Source organism: Anser anser (genome assembly GCF_964211835.1).
Source record: "Anser anser genome assembly, contig: HAP1_SCAFFOLD_64, whole genome shotgun sequence".
Classification (NCBI taxonomy): Eukaryota; Metazoa; Chordata; class Aves; order Anseriformes; family Anatidae; genus Anser; species Anser anser.
Window position 1 is genome coordinate 494,149 of NW_028153592.1, and position 27,844 is coordinate 521,992.

General features: G+C 54.3%; 3 protein-coding genes across 3 annotated transcripts; all 3 read right to left on the bottom strand.

Annotated features, from left to right (window-relative positions):
* Positions 1-9,498: 9,498 nt before the first annotated feature.
* On the bottom strand, positions 9,499-10,440 carry LOC310891854 (olfactory receptor 14C36-like; the record flags this gene model as incomplete). The annotated part of the gene is made up of 1 exon (XM_083854085.1): positions 9,499-10,440. The coding sequence occupies one exon, from the start codon at positions 10,438-10,440 to the stop codon at positions 9,499-9,501; it is 942 nt and encodes a 313-aa protein (XP_083710211.1).
* Positions 10,441-17,538: 7,098 nt separating this feature from the next.
* On the bottom strand, positions 17,539-18,480 carry LOC310891855 (olfactory receptor 14C36-like; the record flags this gene model as incomplete). The annotated part of the gene is made up of 1 exon (XM_083854086.1): positions 17,539-18,480. One exon carries the CDS (start codon positions 18,478-18,480, stop codon positions 17,539-17,541), a length of 942 nt encoding a protein of 313 aa, XP_083710212.1.
* A 7,965-nt stretch (positions 18,481-26,445) lies between these two features.
* Positions 26,446-27,387, bottom strand: LOC310891856 (olfactory receptor 14C36-like; the record flags this gene model as incomplete). Its single annotated transcript, XM_083854087.1, has 1 exon — positions 26,446-27,387. The coding sequence occupies one exon, from the start codon at positions 27,385-27,387 to the stop codon at positions 26,446-26,448; it is 942 nt and encodes a 313-aa protein (XP_083710213.1).
* Between the last annotated feature and the right edge of the window lie 457 nt (positions 27,388-27,844).

The window sequence follows — 27,844 nt, forward strand, 5'->3', positions numbered from 1 at the left end:
GTTTTTCTCATATTTGTTTTTCCCCTTATATTTGTTGGTTTATTTCTTTGTCTTCTTTCTTATGAAGTTGTTACCCATCTGAACCCCCGAGTTCTCACACTTTTACCTTTTTCAATTCTCTCATTCATCCTGCTGTGAGGGGAGAGGGGAAAAAATGGCTGTGCGGTGCTTAGGTGCCTGGCAGGTTATACAGCATCAGTCCCTGTGTGTCTTCCCTTCCTCGTGCATGCTGTCTCCCACTGAATCCCACAGGAGCTGCAGAGTCATCTTTTGCCTGTGGACATCTTAATTCGGTACTGTCCCTGTGGGTGACTCCAGCTTGACTGATCTCTCCCTTTGTGAGGCTCCAGTCACTGCCTACCCTGGGCAAATGCTGTTCCCAGTTGAACCGGTTTGTGTGTGCTCAGCTGTATCCGTGTGTGCACGTTTGTGTGTGTGTACAAGACGGTGTGTTTATGTACACACATGGGCGTATTTGCTTGCTAGCGCAAGAGTGTTGGGTATTCTGGGGCAAATTCTCCTGGTTGCTGATGCAACAAGAAGCTGGGCTGGATCTTAGGGCTGAGGGACCTTTCTTGATGGCCTGAGGGGATGGTATATGGAGCATCAGGATGTTCTCAGTAGGCTCTCTTTTCCCATGGGGCTTGCAGAGGCTTCCAGCCATGCAGAGATCCAAGGATGTTGCAAGGATCCAAGGGCTTGCTCTTTCTGTGATCACAGCTTCACTCCAGTCCTTCAGGTGTACGTGAGCTGAGAAGCCTCGTCCGGTGGTGACTTTTGAGGTAAGGGCCAACAGATAGCTTGGGGGAAACTGTCTCAAGGATGCGTGCTGGCCCTAGGAACTGCAGGACAGAAGCAAACAGACACAGCTGCACAGGGTGAGAAGTAGACCCAGCTGGGTTGGGATCACTGCTGCCAAACCCTCTCACTGGGTTCCATGGTTGTGGCAGCTTCAGGCAGCTCCCCATTAATTTCCTGGACGATGTCCTCTGCCCTGACGGTTGTGGGACAGTCACGGCTGTGTACCTCAGTGACTGTTCACCATTTCTGCTGTCATCAGACACCAACAGCTTACTCCTAAATCCTACCCTCGGTCTCTCACAGCTCACAAAATGAGCTTTTTCTTTGCCTTATCCGTGGAGCAACAGGCTTTTCGGGGAGCAGCTGCTCAGCCCTGGTCTTGGCACCAGCTTTGAAAGAAGAACCAAGTCTTCAAGAAGAGCACTGGGGAGATGCAATTTTATTAGGCAGACGCTATCACAGAGTTTACTCTGGCCTGCTGTTATACACATATTATAAAGCCTCGAGAGTAAACAGAACAGTTTCATTCCGCAGTAGGTGGCCGAAGAATAAAGAAACATATTTCTAAGAAATTAGTAAATGCAAATGATACTGAGGATAAAAACTTCAATAATGATAAACAAGGAGCAGGCCTGCAAGGGAAGTCATTTGTGTAGATCATTTAAATTTATCACTAATCAGAAATATCCATGCAATCACTTTCCTAACAGCACTCTTAAGCTCCTTGTTTCTCATGCTGTAGATGAGGGGGTTCAATGCCGGTGGCACAACTGAGTACAGAACTGCCACCACCAGGTCCAGAGATGGTGAGATGGAGGGGGACTTCAGGTAGGCAAATATGGTCATGCTGAGAAACAGGGAGGCCACGGCCAGGTGAGGGAGGCACGTGGAAAAGGCTTTGAGCTGTCCCTGCTCAGAGGGCATCCTCAGTACAGCCCTGAAAATCTGCACATAGGACAGCACGATGAAAACGAAACAGCCAGACGCTAAACAGAATCCAACCATAATTATCCAAACTTCCCTGAGGTAGGAGTTTGAGCAGGAGAGCTTGAGGATCTTTGGAACTTCACAGAAGAACTGGTCCACAGCATTGCCTTGGCAAAGTGTCAGAGAAAATGCATTAGCAGTGTGCAGCACAGCATGGAGAAAGCCACTGCCCCAGGCAGCTGCTGCCATCTGGGCACAAGCTCTGCTGCCCAGGAGGCTCCCGTAGTGCAGGGGCTTGCAGATGGCAACGTAGCGGTCGTAGGACATGACAGTGAGAAGATAACACTCTGCTGAAAACAAAAAGAAAAAGAAAAAGACCTGGGCAGCACATCCTGTGTAGGAAATGGCCCTGGTGTCCCAGAGGGAATTGACCACGGCTTTGGGGAGAGTGGTGGAGATGCAGCCCAGGTCGAGGAGGGCGAGGTCGAGGAGGAAGAAGTACATGGGGGTGTGGAGGCGGTGGTCGCAGGCTGCGGCGGTGAGGATGAGGCCGTTGCCCAGGAGGGCAGCCAGGTAGATGGCCAGGAAGAGCGCGAAGTGCAGGAGCTGCAGCTCCCGCGTGTCTGCGAATGGCAGGAGGAGGAACTCGCTGATGGAGCTGCTGTTGGACATCTGATGCCTGTTGGGTATGGAGATCTGTACATGTAGTAAAAGGCAATGAAAAGTTAGGACAGGTTTCTCTGAGTGAACCCTATGCCATTCCTTGTAGACCTCCCCCTGCCATACTCCAATGCTTTTTGTTTCTCTGCTGGAATCTTTCATTTAGCTCCATGACATGAGCTTCATTTTTAAGGTTCAGTGTGCGATGAGGAGCAGGGGCCTCTGCTGCTGGTCTCGCGAGGGAATCAGTCCTGACCCAGTGCAGGGAGTACACAGGAACATAGCAGGAGGGCAAGGTTTTATTTTCAGATTTTGTCAGATGAAATGAATGCCCAGCCTATCTGGGCAATATGTTTCAGTACCTCGCCTCCCTCTGAGTGAAGAATTTCCTCCTAATCTCTAATCTAAATCTCCCCGCTTTTAGTTTAAAAACATTCCCCTGATCCTGTCATGATTTGATTGATCAAAAAAATAGCTCTCCATATTTTTAGAAGACCCCTTTAAATGCGGAAAAGCTGCAGTGAGGTCACCCTGCTCAGCCCCAGCTCTCTCAGCCTTTCTTCGAAGGAGAGGTGCTCCAGCATGCTGATCATCTTCATGTCAGCATGTTAACATCTGCATTCCGCTGCTACATAATGTAGTTGGCAGAAAGGAGTTTTAGGGGCAATGTTTTATACACATTCTCTTCCCCCTCTTCATGCCCACACAGTGTTCTCTGAAGTCAGAAATCCTGAGCATTTCTGCTGCACTCACAGGGAATGGTTGTGAGACCTGAGAGGCAAAGGGATTCCCTGTGGCTCAGAGCAGAGTGAGGGAGCTGGCTGGACTTGTCCCCAGCTGCCTGAGCTTTTGTAGATGGAGGGCAATCACATTTATGTTACCCTGAAAAGAAGCCAGATGCTGCTGAGACCAGATGAATCCACTGCCAATCTGTCAATGCCCAGCCTTTCTCAAGGGACCTGAACAAGGTCTCAGCACCACACCTCTAGTCAAGGACTAGAGGGGACCCCAGGGTCCCGAGGGGGCCTCGGTACTCCGTATCCGAGTACATTCTGGAAGAGCTGAAGCGGAGTAAGGTGGGCTGGTGTCCTGGGCCCTGCAGAGCAATCCCTGCTCGAGCACCATGGCAGTGCTCTGAGACTGCCCGGGGTGCCCGGAGCAGCTTCTTGGCCAGCTGGGAGAGAAACCAAGGCCAGATGTGCTCTGCCTCTCAGGTGTTTGGCACACCCTAGGGCTTCACTCTTCCCTGCGGCCTGAGTGGGGAGGGCGAGCAGAGAGATGGGGGAATATCCTGGCTCCGTGCCTAGGACAGTTGCTGGCAGTCAGTCCCAGGCCTAATCCGTGTGCTGGAAACCTCCGGGCGCTTCTCTAGCCAAGGGATGTTGGCAAATCCTGTGAGGGGGGTGACGAAAGAAACAGAGGATGCGGCTCTTTTGCAAAGCTTTCCAAAGTGCCCCACCTTGCCCCATTGTCCCTGAGGAGCGGGCAGGGCACAGAGCAGTGTCCCCCTGCTCTGACAGTCATCCCTTTTCCCGTCTCTCAAGAACTCCCTCCTCGGCCTTTCTGTCTTTTCTGTGTGCAGGGCGTTTGGGTTGCGGGACTCGGGACCTTTGGTGTTGTCCGAGAGCAGTTCCATGGCAAAGAAGAGCTGCTCTTGATTCGAAGACCTTTCTTCCAGCTGGACATCGATGAGTTGTGGCTGGAGGAGATCTACTGTCCCACTGAGATCCTCCCTGGTGAGAAGGCAGCAGCCCCCCTCTTCCTGCCCCATGTCCGCAACGGTTTGTTCTCCCTGCTCTTTGGAAAGGCCTGGGAGAAGTAGAGGATTGTCTCCGACGGTCAGGGTACAGCTTGAGTTCCCCCAAAAGAAACTGTGCCCCAGGAGCAGTTCGTCTGAGCGACCCTTTCTCTGGGAACTTGTTCTGAATGTTGCAAGCAACTTGGGCTTGCTGTGGCAGTGAGGATGTTGCTTCTCCTTGCAGATGGTGTCAAGATCGAGCCGCTGAACTGCGTGCAGCTATCGCGAGCCACCTCCTTCCCACTGCACGTGGTGAAGAACTGTGTGCAAGAGACCATCCTCTTGTACTGCTTCCTCCTGAGGAGCAAGGAGCACGTCCCCTTTGCCTTCAGGGACATTGGTGTTCTGACGTGCGAAGATGGTTTCCCGTGCATGAAGTTTTATCTGGACTGTGTCAAACGTCTGGAGAGCACTGCGGGCCTTGTTGCACTGCTCCACAGTGTAAGTTGGTGAGGTTTTGAGGGCTACTTCAATTTCTTTGGGAATCCTAGTGAAGGGTGAGGAATCCGACCGCTGTTGGCCAGCTGACGCAGCTTGCGAGCTTGGACTGGAGACTGAATTCCCCTGGGCTCATGCAGCCTCCTCCTGGTGTCTGTTTGCAGTGTGCTCCCCCCGTGTCCGGGCAGCTCCCCCGGGACGAAGAAGGCAGACAGGCAGGAAACAGCTCCTCGAGCCAAGTCCACCACTGTTATAAATGACTGAGTCCCAAATAGGATTACAATCAAAGTTTACAATTTATTAAACGAATAGAGGCGAGCAAACAGCGCTGGGTGCGCCGGGAGTCTCTGCTCCACCAGGACGCACACCTGTTACGTAAGGCGGCTGGTTTTTATGCTCCTAGGCTAATACATATTCATTACTACTTCTAGAAGAGGCAGGGTTATTATAATTGGTTTCCCGAATCCAAAGTCCTCCCAGGTGCGCCTGCTTATCAGTCTCTGTTAGTCTCTTGGGGGCCGCTCAGACGGGGAGGCTCATATTCTTCCTCCTTATCTAGTGGTCTCTTGGCCGGCTGTCAGAAGTTACTGCACGTCCGTGCAGAGTCAGCAGGTTTTCTCTGAAGAAATCCCTTTGTTCTCTTATCACCTAAACCCAGGCCTCAATGTTAACCCTTCAAATCCCTTAGTGGCACGAATTGCTGGACCATTCCTTACAACCACCACTGCGCTCCCTGCTCCTGAAGCCTCCAGGAGAGCGCTGCAGGTACCTGCTCTGCCTTGCTGCAATGACCGTGCTGTTTGGGCCTGTGCAAAAGCCTCTTTGTGTGGAGCGATCCCGAGCAGGTCCCTTGGGATGCGTTCATTTCCACGTTTGTTACCTCCTTCATCTCTTCCTCAGGAGACAGAAGGTGGCGTCCCGCACACCTTCCCTGCCTCTTACTGCCTCCCGTGTTGCCATGAGCCACTTCATTTTGACCAGGGGCCATGGAAAAGGAACAAGGCCTTTCTGGGTCATTGATGGCAGAGGGCTTTGGTCACCGCGGGCTGTTCAGCTGTGTTTGTCACGAGTTGAGGAGCCTGGCCTAGCTTCAGGGCCCCTCATCCTGGAGGGTCGAAGCACTGCTGACAGACCGGCTGAGGCGAGGGGGCAGGAGTGCGGGTTAGGCCTGAGGGACAGCTGAGACCAATCCTGTCTGCTGTTGTGTTTTTGTTTTGTTTTTTTTTCCTCCAGGAGGTCTGGAACCTGTCTTCACAGTGGGACCAAACAGACAGCTCATGGCCCACGTACCGAAAGCTACAAGAGCAAGCCCGGGCAGAAATGGCTGCATGGGAAGCCTGGTCTGAGGGGGAGGACCAACAGATACCCCAGCTACTGGCAGTGATCAACAGCGCTGAGAACAGCAGCGATCCTCTCCGCCAGGGCTCCGAGGGCGGCAGGTCCCAGGGTGGTGGGAGCAGGACGGGCACCAGGCCGCAGGGCAGGGCTTTGCCTGCTCCTCCCTGTGAGGGAGAGGTTGTCAGCAGAAAGGGAGGGATAAAAGCAGCAGCCAGACGTGGGCTGGCAGCGCCGAGTCGCCTGGTTCCCAGGTCCTGTTGCAGGGCCCTTTCAAGAGGTCCTCTGGGAAACAGCACCTGTGTGTCCAGTCCTGTTTGATGAGAGCGTCTTCTCCTTGCAGCGATTCAACAGCCAACATGCTTGGACTCCCCGTCCTCCAGCCCAGCCCAGGAGCAAGGAGGTCAGGAAGAGGTGGAGGAAGGCTGAGAACCCTGCCCCAGCAGAGGAGTTGGGAGCAGCAGCCAAGCTGGAGAGACTCCAGCCTGAGTAAGTGTGTGCCGGCTCCGTTCCCGTCCTGGGGCACTCGAGTAGCTCTTGAGTGATGTCAGGACATGTCCAGGAGCCCGGTCCCTGAGTCCTGGGCTTGCCTCTGACACCCTTTGATTCCTCCTAAAGCGGGCATGACCTTGGTTACCGCCAAGGCCTAAAACTCATCACAGGTTGGAAGGGTGGGTGCACGTGGCACCGCATGGCTGCAGGGTCTGGATGAGGGGAGAGGCAGAAGGGGTGTCTGACAGAGGCTGAGGGATCCCTTTCTGCTGTGGAGGCACTCCCACCTTCCTGCCCTCTGCCCACCTCCCTGCCCTCTGCCCAGCCCAGCCCAGCTTCTCATGCTGGGCTGGCCCCAGGGCAGTGTCCGGAGCAGGCTGCTGCAGGGCTCTGGGCACTGCCACCACAGCCCCAGTCCCTCTGAAGGGCACGGCAGCTCCTGGGGGCACAGAGGGCTCAGCCCCACAGATGGGACATCCGAGGCACAAGCCAGCCCCTGGGAGGCCTGCAGCCCCTCCGTGCCATCCCTGGGGGTCTTCAGGCAGCTCCTCCTGCCCCAGGGCCAGGGCAGCCGGGCCTGAGCTGCTGCAGCCGGAAAGGGTTTGCTGGTCCCATTCCTTCCTCATCAGCTGAGATCAGGTCTCAGACAAAGAAGAGGCTGTAGCTGCATTTAGTTTGCTTAAATATGCTGAGAGCCTGGGGATAGCTGCTGCCGAGAGGCAAAACCCCTCTCTCAGCAGAAGGGATGAGGAACAAAGCCTTCATCCTGTTAGCCTGATCTCACAGTGATACCCAGGCACAAAGCTGCCAGGCTGGCACCATGACTGTGGCAGGGTGCCGCCCCGGCCAGCAACAAGCAGCATTTCAGGAGCATCCAGCCCTATTGCTTCTTGTGCAAGTGACTGGCCGCCTTCCCGAGCCTGTCGGGCTTCTCGTGCATTCGACACCGCAAAGAAAAGGGAAGACAAGGCGGTGAGGCACAGGGAGCGAGCAAAGGCAGGGGCGGGCAGGGGCGCCCCGGGCACACGGGCCGGGTCCCCCCCTCAGGCCCCGAGACGCCCCCAGCCCGCCCACGACCCCTAAGATGGCGGCGCCCGCCCTGCCTGGTCAGGCGGTCGCACGGTTGCCATGGCAGCGAGCCCCAGGCAGCCGGCAGGGGGTGGGGCTCCCTTTGCCTGGCGGCTCTGGCAGCCAATCGGCGCCCGGCAACCGGTGCTGCTTCTTTCCTCTGCTCTCACTTCCGCGCTCTCCTCCTGGGCCTTGTGTTGGGTTGGGCCCGATTGCTCCTGGAGCTTGGGCACAGTGCTGCTGGGTGGCAGTCCTGTGACTGCAGGCGGGGACGAGCAAGGGATAAGTCTTTGCCACAGCATTTGCATCACGTGAAGGGAAGCTGCTCGGGATAGCACCTGAGGGCTTGGGTCTTCTTGCGCAGTTGCTGTCAAACACACTCACCAGAAAACAGACTCTAAATAGGGACCTTGTTTTGCTTGTTTCTACACGGGCTCAGGGTGATAAGGGACGTTTTTAGCCTAGAGCAGAGGAGGGTCTGAAGGGATCTCACCAATGCCTATAAATACGAGAAGAAGGTGGTTTTTTTCGTATTTGTTTTTCCCCTTATATTTGTTGGTTTATTTCTTTGTCTTCTTTCTTATGAAGTTGTTACCCATCTGAACCCCCGAGTTCTCACACTTTTACCTTTTTCAATTCTCTCATTCATCCTGCTGTGAGGGGAGAGGGGAAAAAATGGCTGTGCGGTGCTTAGGTGCCTGGCAGGTTATACAGCATCAGTCCCTGTGTGTCTTCCCTTCCTCGTGCATGCTGTCTCCCACTGAATCCCACAGGAGCTGCAGAGTCATCTTTTGCCTGTGGACATCTTAATTCGGTACTGTCCCTGTGGGTGACTCCAGCTTGACTGATCTCTCCCTTTGTGAGGCTCCAGTCACTGCCTACCCTGGGCAAATGCTGTTCCCAGTTGAACCGGTTTGTGTGTGCTCAGCTGTATCCGTGTGTGCACGTTTGTGTGTGTGTACAAGACGGTGTGTTTATGTACACACATGGGCGTATTTGCTTGCTAGCGCAAGAGTGTTGGGTATTCTGGGGCAAATTCTCCTGGTTGCTGATGCAACAAGAAGCTGGGCTGGATCTTAGGGCTGAGGGACCTTTCTTGATGGCCTGAGGGGATGGTATATGGAGCATCAGGATGTTCTCAGTAGGCTCTCTTTTCCCATGGGGCTTGCAGAGGCTTCCAGCCATGCAGAGATCCAAGGATGTTGCAAGGATCCAAGGGCTTGCTCTTTCTGTGATCACAGCTTCACTCCAGTCCTTCAGGTGTACGTGAGCTGAGAAGCCTCGTCCGGTGGTGACTTTTGAGGTAAGGGCCAACAGATAGCTTGGGGGAAACTGTCTCAAGGATGCGTGCTGGCCCTAGGAACTGCAGGACAGAAGCAAACAGACACAGCTGCACAGGGTGAGAAGTAGACCCAGCTGGGTTGGGATCACTGCTGCCAAACCCTCTCACTGGGTTCCATGGTTGTGGCAGCTTCAGGCAGCTCCCCATTAATTTCCTGGACGATGTCCTCTGCCCTGACGGTTGTGGGACAGTCACGGCTGTGTACCTCAGTGACTGTTCACCATTTCTGCTGTCATCAGACACCAACAGCTTACTCCTAAATCCTACCCTCGGTCTCTCACAGCTCACAAAATGAGCTTTTTCTTTGCCTTATCCGTGGAGCAACAGGCTTTTCGGGGAGCAGCTGCTCAGCCCTGGTCTTGGCACCAGCTTTGAAAGAAGAACCAAGTCTTCAAGAAGAGCACTGGGGAGATGCAATTTTATTAGGCAGACGCTATCACAGAGTTTACTCTGGCCTGCTGTTATACACATATTATAAAGCCTCGAGAGTAAACAGAACAGTTTCATTCCGCAGTAGGTGGCCGAAGAATAAAGAAACATATTTCTAAGAAATTAGTAAATGCAAATGATACTGAGGATAAAAACTTCAATAATGATAAACAAGGAGCAGGCCTGCAAGGGAAGTCATTTGTGTAGATCATTTAAATTTATCACTAATCAGAAATATCCATGCAATCACTTTCCTAACAGCACTCTTAAGCTCCTTGTTTCTCATGCTGTAGATGAGGGGGTTCAATGCCGGTGGCACAACTGAGTACAGAACTGCCACCACCAGGTCCAGAGATGGTGAGATGGAGGGGGACTTCAGGTAGGCAAATATGGTCATGCTGAGAAACAGGGAGGCCACGGCCAGGTGAGGGAGGCACGTGGAAAAGGCTTTGAGCTGTCCCTGCTCAGAGGGCATCCTCAGTACAGCCCTGAAAATCTGCACATAGGACAGCACGATGAAAACGAAACAGCCAGACGCTAAACAGAATCCAACCATAATTATCCAAACTTCCCTGAGGTAGGAGTTTGAGCAGGAGAGCTTGAGGATCTTTGGAACTTCACAGAAGAACTGGTCCACAGCATTGCCTTGGCAAAGTGTCAGAGAAAATGCATTAGCAGTGTGCAGCACAGCATGGAGAAAGCCACTGCCCCAGGCAGCTGCTGCCATCTGGGCACAAGCTCTGCTGCCCAGGAGGCTCCCGTAGTGCAGGGGCTTGCAGATGGCAACGTAGCGGTCGTAGGACATGACAGTGAGAAGATAACACTCTGCTGAAAACAAAAAGAAAAAGAAAAAGACCTGGGCAGCACATCCTGTGTAGGAAATGGCCCTGGTGTCCCAGAGGGAATTGACCACGGCTTTGGGGAGAGTGGTGGAGATGCAGCCCAGGTCGAGGAGGGCGAGGTCGAGGAGGAAGAAGTACATGGGGGTGTGGAGGCGGTGGTCGCAGGCTGCGGCGGTGAGGATGAGGCCGTTGCCCAGGAGGGCAGCCAGGTAGATGGCCAGGAAGAGCGCGAAGTGCAGGAGCTGCAGCTCCCGCGTGTCTGCGAATGGCAGGAGGAGGAACTCGCTGATGGAGCTGCTGTTGGACATCTGATGCCTGTTGGGTATGGAGATCTGTACATGTAGTAAAAGGCAATGAAAAGTTAGGACAGGTTTCTCTGAGTGAACCCTATGCCATTCCTTGTAGACCTCCCCCTGCCATACTCCAATGCTTTTTGTTTCTCTGCTGGAATCTTTCATTTAGCTCCATGACATGAGCTTCATTTTTAAGGTTCAGTGTGCGATGAGGAGCAGGGGCCTCTGCTGCTGGTCTCGCGAGGGAATCAGTCCTGACCCAGTGCAGGGAGTACACAGGAACATAGCAGGAGGGCAAGGTTTTATTTTCAGATTTTGTCAGATGAAATGAATGCCCAGCCTATCTGGGCAATATGTTTCAGTACCTCGCCTCCCTCTGAGTGAAGAATTTCCTCCTAATCTCTAATCTAAATCTCCCCGCTTTTAGTTTAAAAACATTCCCCTGATCCTGTCATGATTTGATTGATCAAAAAAATAGCTCTCCATATTTTTAGAAGACCCCTTTAAATGCGGAAAAGCTGCAGTGAGGTCACCCTGCTCAGCCCCAGCTCTCTCAGCCTTTCTTCGAAGGAGAGGTGCTCCAGCATGCTGATCATCTTCATGTCAGCATGTTAACATCTGCATTCCGCTGCTACATAATGTAGTTGGCAGAAAGGAGTTTTAGGGGCAATGTTTTATACACATTCTCTTCCCCCTCTTCATGCCCACACAGTGTTCTCTGAAGTCAGAAATCCTGAGCATTTCTGCTGCACTCACAGGGAATGGTTGTGAGACCTGAGAGGCAAAGGGATTCCCTGTGGCTCAGAGCAGAGTGAGGGAGCTGGCTGGACTTGTCCCCAGCTGCCTGAGCTTTTGTAGATGGAGGGCAATCACATTTATGTTACCCTGAAAAGAAGCCAGATGCTGCTGAGACCAGATGAATCCACTGCCAATCTGTCAATGCCCAGCCTTTCTCAAGGGACCTGAACAAGGTCTCAGCACCACACCTCTAGTCAAGGACTAGAGGGGACCCCAGGGTCCCGAGGGGGCCTCGGTACTCCGTATCCGAGTACATTCTGGAAGAGCTGAAGCGGAGTAAGGTGGGCTGGTGTCCTGGGCCCTGCAGAGCAATCCCTGCTCGAGCACCATGGCAGTGCTCTGAGACTGCCCGGGGTGCCCGGAGCAGCTTCTTGGCCAGCTGGGAGAGAAACCAAGGCCAGATGTGCTCTGCCTCTCAGGTGTTTGGCACACCCTAGGGCTTCACTCTTCCCTGCGGCCTGAGTGGGGAGGGCGAGCAGAGAGATGGGGGAATATCCTGGCTCCGTGCCTAGGACAGTTGCTGGCAGTCAGTCCCAGGCCTAATCCGTGTGCTGGAAACCTCCGGGCGCTTCTCTAGCCAAGGGATGTTGGCAAATCCTGTGAGGGGGGTGACGAAAGAAACAGAGGATGCGGCTCTTTTGCAAAGCTTTCCAAAGTGCCCCACCTTGCCCCATTGTCCCTGAGGAGCGGGCAGGGCACAGAGCAGTGTCCCCCTGCTCTGACAGTCATCCCTTTTCCCGTCTCTCAAGAACTCCCTCCTCGGCCTTTCTGTCTTTTCTGTGTGCAGGGCGTTTGGGTTGCGGGACTCGGGACCTTTGGTGTTGTCCGAGAGCAGTTCCATGGCAAAGAAGAGCTGCTCTTGATTCGAAGACCTTTCTTCCAGCTGGACATCGATGAGTTGTGGCTGGAGGAGATCTACTGTCCCACTGAGATCCTCCCTGGTGAGAAGGCAGCAGCCCCCCTCTTCCTGCCCCATGTCCGCAACGGTTTGTTCTCCCTGCTCTTTGGAAAGGCCTGGGAGAAGTAGAGGATTGTCTCCGACGGTCAGGGTACAGCTTGAGTTCCCCCAAAAGAAACTGTGCCCCAGGAGCAGTTCGTCTGAGCGACCCTTTCTCTGGGAACTTGTTCTGAATGTTGCAAGCAACTTGGGCTTGCTGTGGCAGTGAGGATGTTGCTTCTCCTTGCAGATGGTGTCAAGATCGAGCCGCTGAACTGCGTGCAGCTATCGCGAGCCACCTCCTTCCCACTGCACGTGGTGAAGAACTGTGTGCAAGAGACCATCCTCTTGTACTGCTTCCTCCTGAGGAGCAAGGAGCACGTCCCCTTTGCCTTCAGGGACATTGGTGTTCTGACGTGCGAAGATGGTTTCCCGTGCATGAAGTTTTATCTGGACTGTGTCAAACGTCTGGAGAGCACTGCGGGCCTTGTTGCACTGCTCCACAGTGTAAGTTGGTGAGGTTTTGAGGGCTACTTCAATTTCTTTGGGAATCCTAGTGAAGGGTGAGGAATCCGACCGCTGTTGGCCAGCTGACGCAGCTTGCGAGCTTGGACTGGAGACTGAATTCCCCTGGGCTCATGCAGCCTCCTCCTGGTGTCTGTTTGCAGTGTGCTCCCCCCGTGTCCGGGCAGCTCCCCCGGGACGAAGAAGGCAGACAGGCAGGAAACAGCTCCTCGAGCCAAGTCCACCACTGTTATAAATGACTGAGTCCCAAATAGGATTACAATCAAAGTTTACAATTTATTAAACGAATAGAGGCGAGCAAACAGCGCTGGGTGCGCCGGGAGTCTCTGCTCCACCAGTACGCACACCTGTTACGTAAGGCGGCTGGTTTTTATGCTCCTAGGCTAATACATATTCATTACTACTTCTAGAAGAGGCAGGGTTATTATAATTGGTTTCCCGAATCCAAAGTCCTCCCAGGTGCGCCTGCTTATCAGTCTCTGTTAGTCTCTTGGGGGCCGCTCAGACGGGGAGGCTCATATTCTTCCTCCTTATCTAGTGGTCTCTTGGCCGGCTGTCAGAAGTTACTGCACGTCCGTGCAGAGTCAGCAGGTTTTCTCTGAAGAAATCCCTTTGTTCTCTTATCACCTAAACCCAGGCCTCAATGTTAACCCTTCAAATCCCTTAGTGGCACGAATTGCTGGACCATTCCTTACAACCACCACTGCGCTCCCTGCTCCTGAAGCCTCCAGGAGAGCGCTGCAGGTACCTGCTCTGCCTTGCTGCAATGACCGTGCTGTTTGGGCCTGTGCAAAAGCCTCTTTGTGTGGAGCGATCCCGAGCAGGTCCCTTGGGATGCGTTCATTTCCACGTTTGTTACCTCCTTCATCTCTTCCTCAGGAGACAGAAGGTGGCGTCCCGCACACCTTCCCTGCCTCTTACTGCCTCCCGTGTTGCCATGAGCCACTTCATTTTGACCAGGGGCCATGGAAAAGGAACAAGGCCTTTCTGGGTCATTGATGGCAGAGGGCTTTGGTCACCGCGGGCTGTTCAGCTGTGTTTGTCACGAGTTGAGGAGCCTGGCCTAGCTTCAGGGCCCCTCATCCTGGAGGGTCGAAGCACTGCTGACAGACCGGCTGAGGCGAGGGGGCAGGAGTGCGGGTTAGGCCTGAGGGACAGCTGAGACCAATCCTGTCTGCTGTTGTGTTTTTGTTTTGTTTTTTTTTCCTCCAGGAGGTCTGGAACCTGTCTTCACAGTGGGACCAAACAGACAGCTCATGGCCCACGTACCGAAAGCTACAAGAGCAAGCCCGGGCAGAAATGGCTGCATGGGAAGCCTGGTCTGAGGGGGAGGACCAACAGATACCCCAGCTACTGGCAGTGATCAACAGCGCTGAGAACAGCAGCGATCCTCTCCGCCAGGGCTCCGAGGGCGGCAGGTCCCAGGGTGGTGGGAGCAGGACGGGCACCAGGCCGCAGGGCAGGGCTTTGCCTGCTCCTCCCTGTGAGGGAGAGGTTGTCAGCAGAAAGGGAGGGATAAAAGCAGCAGCCAGACGTGGGCTGGCAGCGCCGAGTCGCCTGGTTCCCAGGTCCTGTTGCAGGGCCCTTTCAAGAGGTCCTCTGGGAAACAGCACCTGTGTGTCCAGTCCTGTTTGATGAGAGCGTCTTCTCCTTGCAGCGATTCAACAGCCAACATGCTTGGACTCCCCGTCCTCCAGCCCAGCCCAGGAGCAAGGAGGTCAGGAAGAGGTGGAGGAAGGCTGAGAACCCTGCCCCAGCAGAGGAGTTGGGAGCAGCAGCCAAGCTGGAGAGACTCCAGCCTGAGTAAGTGTGTGCCGGCTCCGTTCCCGTCCTGGGGCACTCGAGTAGCTCTTGAGTGATGTCAGGACATGTCCAGGAGCCCGGTCCCTGAGTCCTGGGCTTGCCTCTGACACCCTTTGATTCCTCCTAAAGCGGGCATGACCTTGGTTACCGCCAAGGCCTAAAACTCATCACAGGTTGGAAGGGTGGGTGCACGTGGCACCGCATGGCTGCAGGGTCTGGATGAGGGGAGAGGCAGAAGGGGTGTCTGACAGAGGCTGAGGGATCCCTTTCTGCTGTGGAGGCACTCCCACCTTCCTGCCCTCTGCCCACCTCCCTGCCCTCTGCCCAGCCCAGCCCAGCTTCTCATGCTGGGCTGGCCCCAGGGCAGTGTCCGGAGCAGGCTGCTGCAGGGCTCTGGGCACTGCCACCACAGCCCCAGTCCCTCTGAAGGGCACGGCAGCTCCTGGGGGCACAGAGGGCTCAGCCCCACAGATGGGACATCCGAGGCACAAGCCAGCCCCTGGGAGGCCTGCAGCCCCTCCGTGCCATCCCTGGGGGTCTTCAGGCAGCTCCTCCTGCCCCAGGGCCAGGGCAGCCGGGCCTGAGCTGCTGCAGCCGGAAAGGGTTTGCTGGTCCCATTCCTTCCTCATCAGCTGAGATCAGGTCTCAGACAAAGAAGAGGCTGTAGCTGCATTTAGTTTGCTTAAATATGCTGAGAGCCTGGGGATAGCTGCTGCCGAGAGGCAAAACCCCTCTCTCAGCAGAAGGGATGAGGAACAAAGCCTTCATCCTGTTAGCCTGATCTCACAGTGATACCCAGGCACAAAGCTGCCAGGCTGGCACCATGACTGTGGCAGGGTGCCGCCCCGGCCAGCAACAAGCAGCATTTCAGGAGCATCCAGCCCTATTGCTTCTTGTGCAAGTGACTGGCCGCCTTCCCGAGCCTGTCGGGCTTCTCGTGCATTCGACACCGCAAAGAAAAGGGAAGACAAGGCGGTGAGGCACAGGGAGCGAGCAAAGGCAGGGGCGGGCAGGGGCGCCCCGGGCACACGGGCCGGGTCCCCCCCTCAGGCCCCGAGACGCCCCCAGCCCGCCCACGACCCCTAAGATGGCGGCGCCCGCCCTGCCTGGTCAGGCGGTCGCACGGTTGCCATGGCAGCGAGCCCCAGGCAGCCGGCAGGGGGTGGGGCTCCCTTTGCCTGGCGGCTCTGGCAGCCAATCGGCGCCCGGCAACCGGTGCTGCTTCTTTCCTCTGCTCTCACTTCCGCGCTCTCCTCCTGGGCCTTGTGTTGGGTTGGGCCCGATTGCTCCTGGAGCTTGGGCACAGTGCTGCTGGGTGGCAGTCCTGTGACTGCAGGCGGGGACGAGCAAGGGATAAGTCTTTGCCACAGCATTTGCATCACGTGAAGGGAAGCTGCTCGGGATAGCACCTGAGGGCTTGGGTCTTCTTGCGCAGTTGCTGTCAAACACACTCACCAGAAAACAGACTCTAAATAGGGACCTTGTTTTGCTTGTTTCTACACGGGCTCAGGGTGATAAGGGACGTTTTTAGCCTAGAGCAGAGGAGGGTCTGAAGGGATCTCACCAATGCCTATAAATACGAGAAGAAGGTGGTTTTTCTCATATTTGTTTTTCCCCTTATATTTGTTGGTTTATTTCTTTGTCTTCTTTCTTATGAAGTTGTTACCCATCTGAACCCCCGAGTTCTCACACTTTTACCTTTTTCAATTCTCTCATTCATCCTGCTGTGAGGGGAGAGGGGAAAAAATGGCTGTGCGGTGCTTAGGTGCCTGGCAGGTTATACAGCATCAGTCCCTGTGTGTCTTCCCTTCCTCGTGCATGCTGTCTCCCACTGAATCCCACAGGAGCTGCAGAGTCATCTTTTGCCTGTGGACATCTTAATTCGGTACTGTCCCTGTGGGTGACTCCAGCTTGACTGATCTCTCCCTTTGTGAGGCTCCAGTCACTGCCTACCCTGGGCAAATGCTGTTCCCAGTTGAACCGGTTTGTGTGTGCTCAGCTGTATCCGTGTGTGCACGTTTGTGTGTGTGTACAAGACGGTGTGTTTATGTACACACATGGGCGTATTTGCTTGCTAGCGCAAGAGTGTTGGGTATTCTGGGGCAATTTCTCCTGGTTGCTGATGCAACAAGAAGCTGGGCTGGATCTTAGGGCTGAGGGACCTTTCTTGATGGCCTGAGGGGATGGTATATGGAGCATCAGGATGTTCTCAGTAGGCTCTCTTTTCCCATGGGGCTTGCAGAGGCTTCCAGCCATGCAGAGATCCAAGGATGTTGCAAGGATCCAAGGGCTTGCTCTTTCTGTGATCACAGCTTCACTCCAGTCCTTCAGGTGTACGTGAGCTGAGAAGCCTCGTCCGGTGGTGACTTTTGAGGTAAGGGCCAACAGATAGCTTGGGGGAAACTGTCTCAAGGATGCGTGCTGGCCCTAGGAACTGCAGGACAGAAGCAAACAGACACAGCTGCACAGGGTGAGAAGTAGACCCAGCTGGGTTGGGATCACTGCTGCCAAACCCTCTCACTGGGTTCCATGGTTGTGGCAGCTTCAGGCAGCTCCCCGTTAATTTCCTGGACGATGTCCTCTGCCCTGACGGTTGTGGGACAGTCACGGCTGTGTACCTCAGTGACTGTTCACCATTTCTGCTGTCATCAGACACCAACAGCTTACTCCTAAATCCTACCCTCGGTCTCTCACAGCTCACAAAATGAGCTTTTTCTTTGCCTTATCCGTGGAGCAACAGGCTTTTCGGGGAGCAGCTGCTCAGCCCTGGTCTTGGCACCAGCTTTGAAAGAAGAACCAAGTCTTCAAGAAGAGCACTGGGGAGATGCAATTTTATTAGGCAGACGCTATCACAGAGTTTACTCTGGCCTGCTGTTATACACATATTATAAAGCCTCGAGAGTAAACAGAACAGTTTCATTCCGCAGTAGGTGGCCGAAGAATAAAGAAACATATTTCTAAGAAATTAGTAAATGCAAATGATACTGAGGATAAAAACTTCAATAATGATAAACAAGGAGCAGGCCTGCAAGGGAAGTCATTTGTGTAGATCATTTAAATTTATCACTAATCAGAAATATCCATGCAATCACTTTCCTAACAGCACTCTTAAGCTCCTTGTTTCTCATGCTGTAGATGAGGGGGTTCAATGCCGGTGGCACAACTGAGTACAGAACTGCCACCACCAGGTCCAGAGATGGTGAGATGGAGGGGGACTTCAGGTAGGCAAATATGGTCATGCTGAGAAACAGGGAGGCCACGGCCAGGTGAGGGAGGCACGTGGAAAAGGCTTTGAGCTGTCCCTGCTCAGAGGGCATCCTCAGTACAGCCCTGAAAATCTGCACATAGGACAGCACGATGAAAACGAAACAGCCAGACGCTAAACAGAATCCAACCATAATTATCCAAACTTCCCTGAGGTAGGAGTTTGAGCAGGAGAGCTTGAGGATCTTTGGAACTTCACAGAAGAACTGGTCCACAGCATTGCCTTGGCAAAGTGTCAGAGAAAATGCATTAGCAGTGTGCAGCACAGCATGGAGAAAGCCACTGCCCCAGGCAGCTGCTGCCATCTGGGCACAAGCTCTGCTGCCCAGGAGGCTCCCGTAGTGCAGGGGCTTGCAGATGGCAACGTAGCGGTCGTAGGACATGACAGTGAGAAGATAACACTCTGCTGAAAACAAAAAGAAAAAGAAAAAGACCTGGGCAGCACATCCTGTGTAGGAAATGGCCCTGGTGTCCCAGAGGGAATTGACCACGGCTTTGGGGAGAGTGGTGGAGATGCAGCCCAGGTCGAGGAGGGCGAGGTCGAGGAGGAAGAAGTACATGGGGGTGTGGAGGCGGTGGTCGCAGGCTGCGGCGGTGAGGATGAGGCCGTTGCCCAGGAGGGCAGCCAGGTAGATGGCCAGGAAGAGCGCGAAGTGCAGGAGCTGCAGCTCCCGCGTGTCTGCGAATGGCAGGAGGAGGAACTCGCTGATGGAGCTGCTGTTGGACATCTGATGCCTGTTGGGTATGGAGATCTGTACATGTAGTAAAAGGCAATGAAAAGTTAGGACAGGTTTCTCTGAGTGAACCCTATGCCATTCCTTGTAGACCTCCCCCTGCCATACTCCAATGCTTTTTGTTTCTCTGCTGGAATCTTTCATTTAGCTCCATGACATGAGCTTCATTTTTAAGGTTCAGTGTGCGATGAGGAGCAGGGGCCTCTGCTGCTGGTCTCACGAGGGAATCAGTCCTGACCCAGTGCAGGGAGTACACAGGAACATAGCAGGAGGGCAAGGTTTTATTTTCAGATTTTGTCAGATGAAATGAATGCCCAGCCTATCTGGGCAATATGTTTCAGTACCTCGCCTCCCTCTGAGTGAAGAATTTCCTCCTAATCTCTAATCTAAATCTCCCCGCTTTTAGTTTAAAAACATTCCCCTGATCCTGTCATGATTTGATTGATCAAAAAAATAGCTCTCCATATTTTTAGAAGACCCCTTTAAATGCGGAAAAGCTGCAGTGAGGTCACCCTGCTCAGCCCCAGCTCTCTCAGCCTTTCTTCGAAGGAGAGGTGCTCCAGCATGCTGATCATCTTCATGTCAGCATGTTAACATCTGCATTCCGCTGCTACATAATGTAGTTGGCAGAAAGGAGTTTTAGGGGCAATGTTTTATACACATTCTCTTCCCCCTCTTCATGCCCACACAGTGTTCTCTGAAGTCAGAAATCCTGAGCATTTCTGCTGCACTCACAGGGAATGGTTGTGAGACCTGAGAGGCAAAGGGATTCCCTGTGGCTCAGAGCAGAGTGAGGGAGCTGGCTGGACTTGTCCCCAGCTGCCTGAGCTTTTGTAGATGGAGGGCAATCACATTTATGTTACCCTGAAAAGAAGCCAGATGCTGCTGAGACCAGATGAATCCACTGCCAATCTGTCAATGCCCAGCCTTTCTCAAGGGACCTGAACAAGGTCTCAGCACCACACCTCTAGTCAAGGACTAGAGGGGACCCCAGGGTCCCGAGGGGGCCTCGGTACTCCGTATCCGAGTACATTCTGGAAGAGCTGAAGCGGAGTAAGGTGGGCTGGTGTCCTGGGCCCTGCAGAGCAATCCCTGCTCGAGCACCATGGCAGTGCTCTGAGACTGCCCGGGGTGCCCGGAGCAGCTTCTTGGCCAGCTGGGAGAGAAACCAAGGCCAGATGTGCTCTGCCTCTCAGGTGTTTGGCACACCCTAGGGCTTCACTCTTCCCTGCGGCCTGAGTGGGGAGGGCGAGCAGAGAGATGGGGGAATATCCTGGCTCCGTGCCTAGGACAGTTGCTGGCAGTCAGTCCCAGGCCTAATCCGTGTGCTGGAAACCTCCGGGCGCTTCTCTAGCCAAGGGATGTTGGCAAATCCTGTGAGGGGGGTGACGAAAGAAACAGAGGATGCGGCTCTTTTGCAAAGCTTTCCAAAGTGCCCCACCTTGCCCCATTGTCCCTGAGGAGCGGGCAGGGCACAGAGCAGTGTCCCCCTGCTCTGACAGTCATCCCTTTTCCCGTCTCTCAAGAACTCCCTCCTCGGCCTTTCTGTCTTTTCTGTGTGCAGGGCGTTTGGGTTGCGGGACTCGGGACCTTTGGTGTTGTCCGAGAGCAGTTCCATGGCAAAGAAGAGCTGCTCTTGATTCAAAGACCTTTCTTCCAGCTGGACATCGATGAGTTGTGGCTGGAGGAGATCTACTGTCCCACTGAGATCCTCCCTGGTGAGAAGGCAGCAGCCCCCCTCTTCCTGCCCCATGTCCGCAACGGTTTGTTCTCCCTGCTCTTTGGAAAGGCCTGGGAGAAGTAGAGGATTGTCTCCGACGGTCAGGGTACAGCTTGAGTTCCCCCAAAAGAAACTGTGCCCCAGGAGCAGTTCGTCTGAGCGACCCTTTCTCTGGGAACTTGTTCTGAATGTTGCAAGCAACTTGGGCTTGCTGTGGCAGTGAGGATGTTGCTTCTCCTTGCAGATGGTGTCAAGATCGAGCCGCTGAACTGCGTGCAGCTATCGCGAGCCACCTCCTTCCCACTGCACGTGGTGAAGAACTGTGTGCAAGAGACCATCCTCTTGTACTGCTTCCTCCTGAGGAGCAAGGAGCACGTCCCCTTTGCCTTCAGGGACATTGGTGTTCTGACGTGCGAAGATGGTTTCCCGTGCATGAAGTTTTATCTGGACTGTGTCAAACGTCTGGAGAGCACTGCGGGCCTTGTTGCACTGCTCCACAGTGTAAGTTGGTGAGGTTTTGAGGGCTACTTCAATTTCTTTGGGAATCCTAGTGAAGGGTGAGGAATCCGACCGCTGTTGGCCAGCCCGGACATGGCAGGCCAGTCAAATGCCCTTCCCCTCGCTTGCCCCCTTAGCTGCTTTCTCCGTTAACAAAGAGAGTTTCTTCTGAGCATCTGGGCGCTTGCCCCTGCAAAAAGCCTGGCAGTGTTACTGTACAGCCTCCATATTCTGCCATGCAGCTCCTCCAGAGCAGAACAAAGGTTCATGGAAGAGGCTTTGGAGGAGGGCTTTGGAGAGAAGGCTTTCTTTTGGCTTGGGAGACAGGTTTGCTTCCTGTCAATGAGAGCCGTGAGAAAACCGCCTCAGAAACCCTCCAGCAGGTCTGTGTCTCTTTGCAGAGAATGTGGCCGGCACATCTGACCGCCTTCAGTGGCGAGACCACCGCTCGTGGGATCCAGATGTTCCCAAGGTGAGTGCATTTCCTCCGCAGCCCTTGGCTGACCCAGCGGGAGGCTTCCTGGGAAAGTTTCTTTCAGGCATTTTTTTCAAACGCTATCCCAAACGTTGTGGCAGGCACAAGAGAGTGCTGAGGTAGGGAGATGGCATGACTGCCCTCCTTACCTGACGGCTTTCTCTGATGCTACTGGCTCCGCAGCGATAACCTGTTTTCCACCCATGAGCGCACCGTGTTTCAGGGCCACAGAGGAGAAGCTGAAGTAAAGCCCGGGTGGGCCATAATGGTGTCTCTCGGCTCCTGTCCTTGCGCAAGACACTGCTCCTCTCCTTCTTCCACCAAAAAGGGCCTGGATGCGGGCATCCCGAGCCTTCCTGAAGGCAGGTGGTGCCACAGCTTCGCGTTTGGCTCTCTCTGTCTCTGCTGAAGTGAACACAGCCAGTCCAATACGCCCGCTCGTTGTGGAACTGCCGTCTGCTGCAGAGGCTGACGCAGCTTGCGAGCTTGGACTGGAGACTGAATTCCCCTGGGCTCATGCAGCCTCCTCCTGGTGTCTGTTTGCAGTGTGCTCCCCCCGTGTCCGGGCAGCTCCCCCGGGACGAAGAAGGCAGACAGGCAGGAAACAGCTCCTCGAGCCAAGTCCACCACTGTTATAAATGACTGAGTCCCAAATAGGATTACAATCAAAGTTTACAATTTATTAAACGAATAGAGGCGAGCAAACAGCGCTGGGTGCGCCGGGAGTCTCTGCTCCACCAGGACGCACACCTGTTACGTAAGGCGGCTGGTTTTTATGCTCCTAGGCTAATACATATTCATTACTACTTCTAGAAGAGGCAGGGTTATTATAATTGGTTTCCCGAATCCAAAGTCCTCCCAGGTGCGCCTGCTTATCAGTCTCTGTTAGTCTCTTGGGGGCCGCTCAGACGGGGAGGCTCATATTCTTCCTCCTTATCTAGTGGTCTCTTGGCCGGCTGTCAGAAGTTACTGCACGTCCGTGCAGAGTCAGCAGGTTTTCTCTGAAGAAATCCCTTTGTTCTCTTATCACCTAAACCCAGGCCTCAATGTTAACCCTTCAAATCCCTTAGTGGCACGAATTGCTGGACCATTCCTTACAACCACCACTGCGCTCCCTGCTCCTGAAGCCTCCAGGAGAGCGCTGCAGGTACCTGCTCTGCCTTGCTGCAATGACCGTGCTGTTTGGGCCTGTGCAAAAGCCTCTTTGTGTGGAGCGATCCCGAGCAGGTCCCTTGGGATGCGTTCATTTCCACGTTTGTTACCTCCTTCATCTCTTCCTCAGGAGACAGAAGGTGGCGTCCCGCACACCTTCCCTGCCTCTTACTGCCTCCCGTGTTGCCATGAGCCACTTCATTTTGACCAGGGGCCATGGAAAAGGAACAAGGCCTTTCTGGGTCATTGATGGCAGAGGGCTTTGGTCACCGCGGGCTGTTCAGCTGTGTTTGTCACGAGTTGAGGAGCCTGGCCTAGCTTCAGGGCCCCTCATCCTGGAGGGTCGAAGCACTGCTGACAGACCGGCTGAGGCGAGGGGGCAGGAGTGCAGGTTAGGCCTGAGGGACAGCTGAGACCAATCCTGTCTGCTGTTGTGTTTTTGTTTTGTTTTTTTTTCCTCCAGGAGGTCTGGAACCTGTCTTCACAGTGGGACCAAACAGACAGCTCATGGCCCACGTACCGAAAGCTACAAGAGCAAGCCCGGGCAGAAATGGCTGCATGGGAAGCCTGGTCTGAGGGGGAGGACCAACAGATACCCCAGCTACTGGCAGTGATCAACAGCGCTGAGAACAGCAGCGATCCTCTCCGCCAGGGCTCCGAGGGCGGCAGGTCCCAGGGTGGTGGGAGCAGGACGGGCACCAGGCCGCAGGGCAGGGCTTTGCCTGCTCCTCCCTGTGAGGGAGAGGTTGTCAGCAGAAAGGGAGGGATAAAAGCAGCAGCCAGACGTGGGCTGGCAGCGCCGAGTCGCCTGGTTCCCAGGTCCTGTTGCAGGGCCCTTTCAAGAGGTCCTCTGGGAAACAGCACCTGTGTGTCCAGTCCTGTTTGATGAGAGCGTCTTCTCCTTGCAGCGATTCAACAGCCAACATGCTTGGACTCCCCGTCCTCCAGCCCAGCCCAGGAGCAAGGAGGTCAGGAAGAGGTGGAGGAAGGCTGAGAACCCTGCCCCAGCAGAGGAGTTGGGAGCAGCAGCCAAGCTGGAGAGACTCCAGCCTGAGTAAGTGTGTGCCGGCTCCGTTCCCGTCCTGGGGCACTCGAGTAGCTCTTGAGTGATGTCAGGACATGTCCAGGAGCCCGGTCCCTGAGTCCTGGGCTTGCCTCTGACACCCTTTGATTCCTCCTAAAGCGGGCATGACCTTGGTTACCGCCAAGGCCTAAAACTCATCACAGGTTGGAAGGGTGGGTGCACGTGGCACCGCATGGCTGCAGGGTCTGGATGAGGGGAGAGGCAGAAGGGGTGTCTGACAGAGGCTGAGGGATCCCTTTCTGCTGTGGAGGCACTCCCACCTTCCTGCCCTCTGCCCACCTCCCTGCCCTCTGCCCAGCCCAGCCCAGCTTCTCATGCTGGGCTGGCCCCAGGGCAGTGTCCGGAGCAGGCTGCTGCAGGGCTCTGGGCACTGCCACCACAGCCCCAGTCCCTCTGAAGGGCACGGCAGCTCCTGGGGGCACAGAGGGCTCAGCCCCACAGATGGGACATCCGAGGCACAAGCCAGCCCCTGGGAGGCCTGCAGCCCCTCCGTGCCATCCCTGGGGGTCTTCAGGCAGCTCCTCCTGCCCCAGGGCCAGGGCAGCCGGGCCTGAGCTGCTGCAGCCAGAAAGGGTTTGCTGGTCCCATTCCTTCCTCATCAGCTGAGATCAGGTCTCAGACAAAGAAGAGGCTGTAGCTGCATTTAGTTTGCTTAAATATGCTGAGAGCCTGGGGATAGCTGCTGCCGAGAGGCAAAACCCCTCTCTCAGCAGAAGGGATGAGGAACAAAGCCTTCATCCTGTTAGCCTGATCTCACAGTGATACCCAGGCACAAAGCTGCCAGGCTGGCACCATGACTGTGGCAGGGTGCCGCCCCGGCCAGCAACAAGCAGCATTTCAGGAGCATCCAGCCCTATTGCTTCTTGTGCAAGTGACTGGCCGCCTTCCCGAGCCTGTCGGGCTTCTCGTGCATTCGACACCGCAAAGAAAAGGGAAGACAAGGCGGTGAGGCACAGGGAGCGAGCAAAGGCAGGGGCGGGCAGGGGCGGGCAGGGGCGCCCCGGGCACACGGGCCGGGTCCCCCCCTCAGGCCCCGAGACGCCCCCAGCCCGCCCACGACCCCTAAGATGGCGGCGCCCGCCCTGCCTGGTCAGGCGGTCGCACGGTTGCCATGGCAGCGAGCCCCAGGCAGCCGGCAGGGGGTGGGGCTCCCTTTGCCTGGCGGCTCTGGCAGCCAATCGGCGCCCGGCAACCGGTGCTGCTTCTTTCCTCTGCTCTCACTTCCGCGCTCTCCTCCTGGGCCTTGTGTTGGGTTGGGCCCGATTGCTCCTGGAGCTTGGGCACAGTGCTGCTGGGTGGCAGTCCTGTGACTGCAGGCGGGGACGAGCAAGGGATAAGTCTTTGCCACAGCATTTGCATCACGTGAAGGGAAGCTGCTCGGGATAGCACCTGAGGGCTTGGGTCTTCTTGCGCAGTTGCTGTCAAACACACTCACCAGAAAACAGACTCTAAATAGGGACCTTGTTTTGCTTGTTTCTACACGGGCTCAGGGTGATAAGGGACGTTTTTAGCCTAGAGCAGAGGAGGGTCTGAAGGGATCTCACCAATGCCTATAAATACGAGAAGAAGGTGTTTTTTTTCGTATTTGTTTTTCCCCTTATATTTGTTGGTTTATTTCTTTGTCTTCTTTCTTATGAAGTTGTTACCCATCTGAACCCCCGAGTTCTCACACTTTTACCTTTTTCAATTCTCTCATTCATCCTGCTGTGAGGGGAGAGGGGAAAAAATGGCTGTGCGGTGCTTAGGTGCCTGGCAGGTTATACAGCATCAGTCCCTGTGTGTCTTCCCTTCCTCGTGCATGCTGTCTCCCACTGAATCCCACAGGAGCTGCAGAGTCATCTTTTGCCTGTGGACATCTTAATTCGGTACTGTCCCTGTGGGTGACTCCAGCTTGACTGATCTCTCCCTTTGTGAGGCTCCAGTCACTGCCTACCCTGGGCAAATGCTGTTCCCAGTTGAACCGGTTTGTGTGTGCTCAGCTGTATCCGTGTGTGCACGTTTGTGTGTGTGTACAAGACGGTGTGTTTATGTACACACATGGGCGTATTTGCTTGCTAGCGCAAGAGTGTTGGGTATTCTGGGGCAATTTCTCCTGGTTGCTGATGCAACAAGAAGCTGGGCTGGATCTTAGGGCTGAGGGACCTTTCTTGATGGCCTGAGGGGATGGTATATGGAGCATCAGGATGTTCTCAGTAGGCTCTCTTTTCCCATGGGGCTTGCAGAGGCTTCCAGCCATGCAGAGATCCAAGGATGTTGCAAGGATCCAAGGGCTTGCTCTTTCTGTGATCACAGCTTCACTCCAGTCCTTCAGGTGTACGTGAGCTGAGAAGCCTCGTCCGGTGGTGACTTTTGAGGTAAGGGCCAACAGATAGCTTGGGGGAAACTGTCTCAAGGATGCGTGCTGGCCCTAGGAACTGCAGGACAGAAGCAAACAGACACAGCTGCACAGGGTGAGAAGTAGACCCAGCTGGGTTGGGATCACTGCTGCCAAACCCTCTCACTGGGTTCCATGGTTGTGGCAGCTTCAGGCAGCTCCCCATTAATTTCCTGGACGATGTCCTCTGCCCTGACGGTTGTGGGACAGTCACGGCTGTGTACCTCAGTGACTGTTCACCATTTCTGCTGTCATCAGACACCAACAGCTTACTCCTAAATCCTACCCTCGGTCTCTCACAGCTCACAAAATGAGCTTTTTCTTTGCCTTATCCGTGGAGCAACAGGCTTTTCGGGGAGCAGCTGCTCAGCCCTGGTCTTGGCACCAGCTTTGAAAGAAGAACCAAGTCTTCAAGAAGAGCACTGGGGAGATGCAATTTTATTAGGCAGACGCTATCACAGAGTTTACTCTGGCCTGCTGTTATACACATATTATAAAGCCTCGAGAGTAAACAGAACAGTTTCATTCCGCAGTAGGTGGCCGAAGAATAAAGAAACATATTTCTAAGAAATTAGTAAATGCAAATGATACTGAGGATAAAAACTTCAATAATGATAAACAAGGAGCAGGCCTGCAAGGGAAGTCATTTGTGTAGATCATTTAAATTTATCACTAATCAGAAATATCCATGCAATCACTTTCCTAACAGCACTCTTAAGCTCCTTGTTTCTCATGCTGTAGATGAGGGGGTTCAATGCCGGTGGCACAACTGAGTACAGAACTGCCACCACCAGGTCCAGAGATGGTGAGATGGAGGGGGACTTCAGGTAGGCAAATATGGTCATGCTGAGAAACAGGGAGGCCACGGCCAGGTGAGGGAGGCACGTGGAAAAGGCTTTGAGCTGTCCCTGCTCAGAGGGCATCCTCAGTACAGCCCTGAAAATCTGCACATAGGACAGCACGATGAAAACGAAACAGCCAGACGCTAAACAGAATCCAACCATAATTATCCAAACTTCCCTGAGGTAGGAGTTTGAGCAGGAGAGCTTGAGGATCTTTGGAACTTCACAGAAGAACTGGTCCACAGCATTGCCTTGGCAAAATGTCAGAGAAAATGCATTAGCAGTGTGCAGCACAGCATGGAGAAAGCCACTGCCCCAGGCAGCTGCTGCCATCTGGGCACAAGCTCTGCTGCCCAGGAGGCTCCCGTAGTGCAGGGGCTTGCAGATGGCAACGTAGCGGTCGTAGGACATGACAGTGAGAAGATAACACTCTGCTGAAAACAAAAAGAAAAAGAAAAAGACCTGGGCAGCACATCCTGTGTAGGAAATGGCCCTGGTGTCCCAGAGGGAATTGACCACGGCTTTGGGGAGAGTGGTGGAGATGCAGCCCAGGTCGAGGAGGGCGAGGTCGAGGAGGAAGAAGTACATGGGGGTGTGGAGGCGGTGGTCGCAGGCTGCGGCGGTGAGGATGAGGCCGTTGCCCAGGAGGGCAGCCAGGTAGATGGCCAGGAAGAGCGCGAAGTGCAGGAGCTGCAGCTCCCGCGTGTCTGCGAATGGCAGGAGGAGGAACTCGCTGATGGAGCTGCTGTTGGACATCTGATGCCTGTTGGGTATGGAGATCTGTACATGTAGTAAAAGGCAATGAAAAGTTAGGACAGGTTTCTCTGAGTGAACCCTATGCCATTCCTTGTAGACCTCCCCCTGCCATACTCCAATGCTTTTTGTTTCTCTGCTGGAATCTTTCATTTAGCTCCATGACATGAGCTTCATTTTTAAGGTTCAGTGTGCGATGAGGAGCAGGGGCCTCTGCTGCTGGTCTCGCGAGGGAATCAGTCCTGACCCAGTGCAGGGAGTACACAGGAACATAGCAGGAGGGCAAGGTTTTATTTTCAGATTTTGTCAGATGAAATGAATGCCCAGCCTATCTGGGCAATATGTTTCAGTACCTCGCCTCCCTCTGAGTGAAGAATTTCCTCCTAATCTCTAATCTAAATCTCCCCGCTTTTAGTTTAAAAACATTCCCCTGATCCTGTCATGATTTGATTGATCAAAA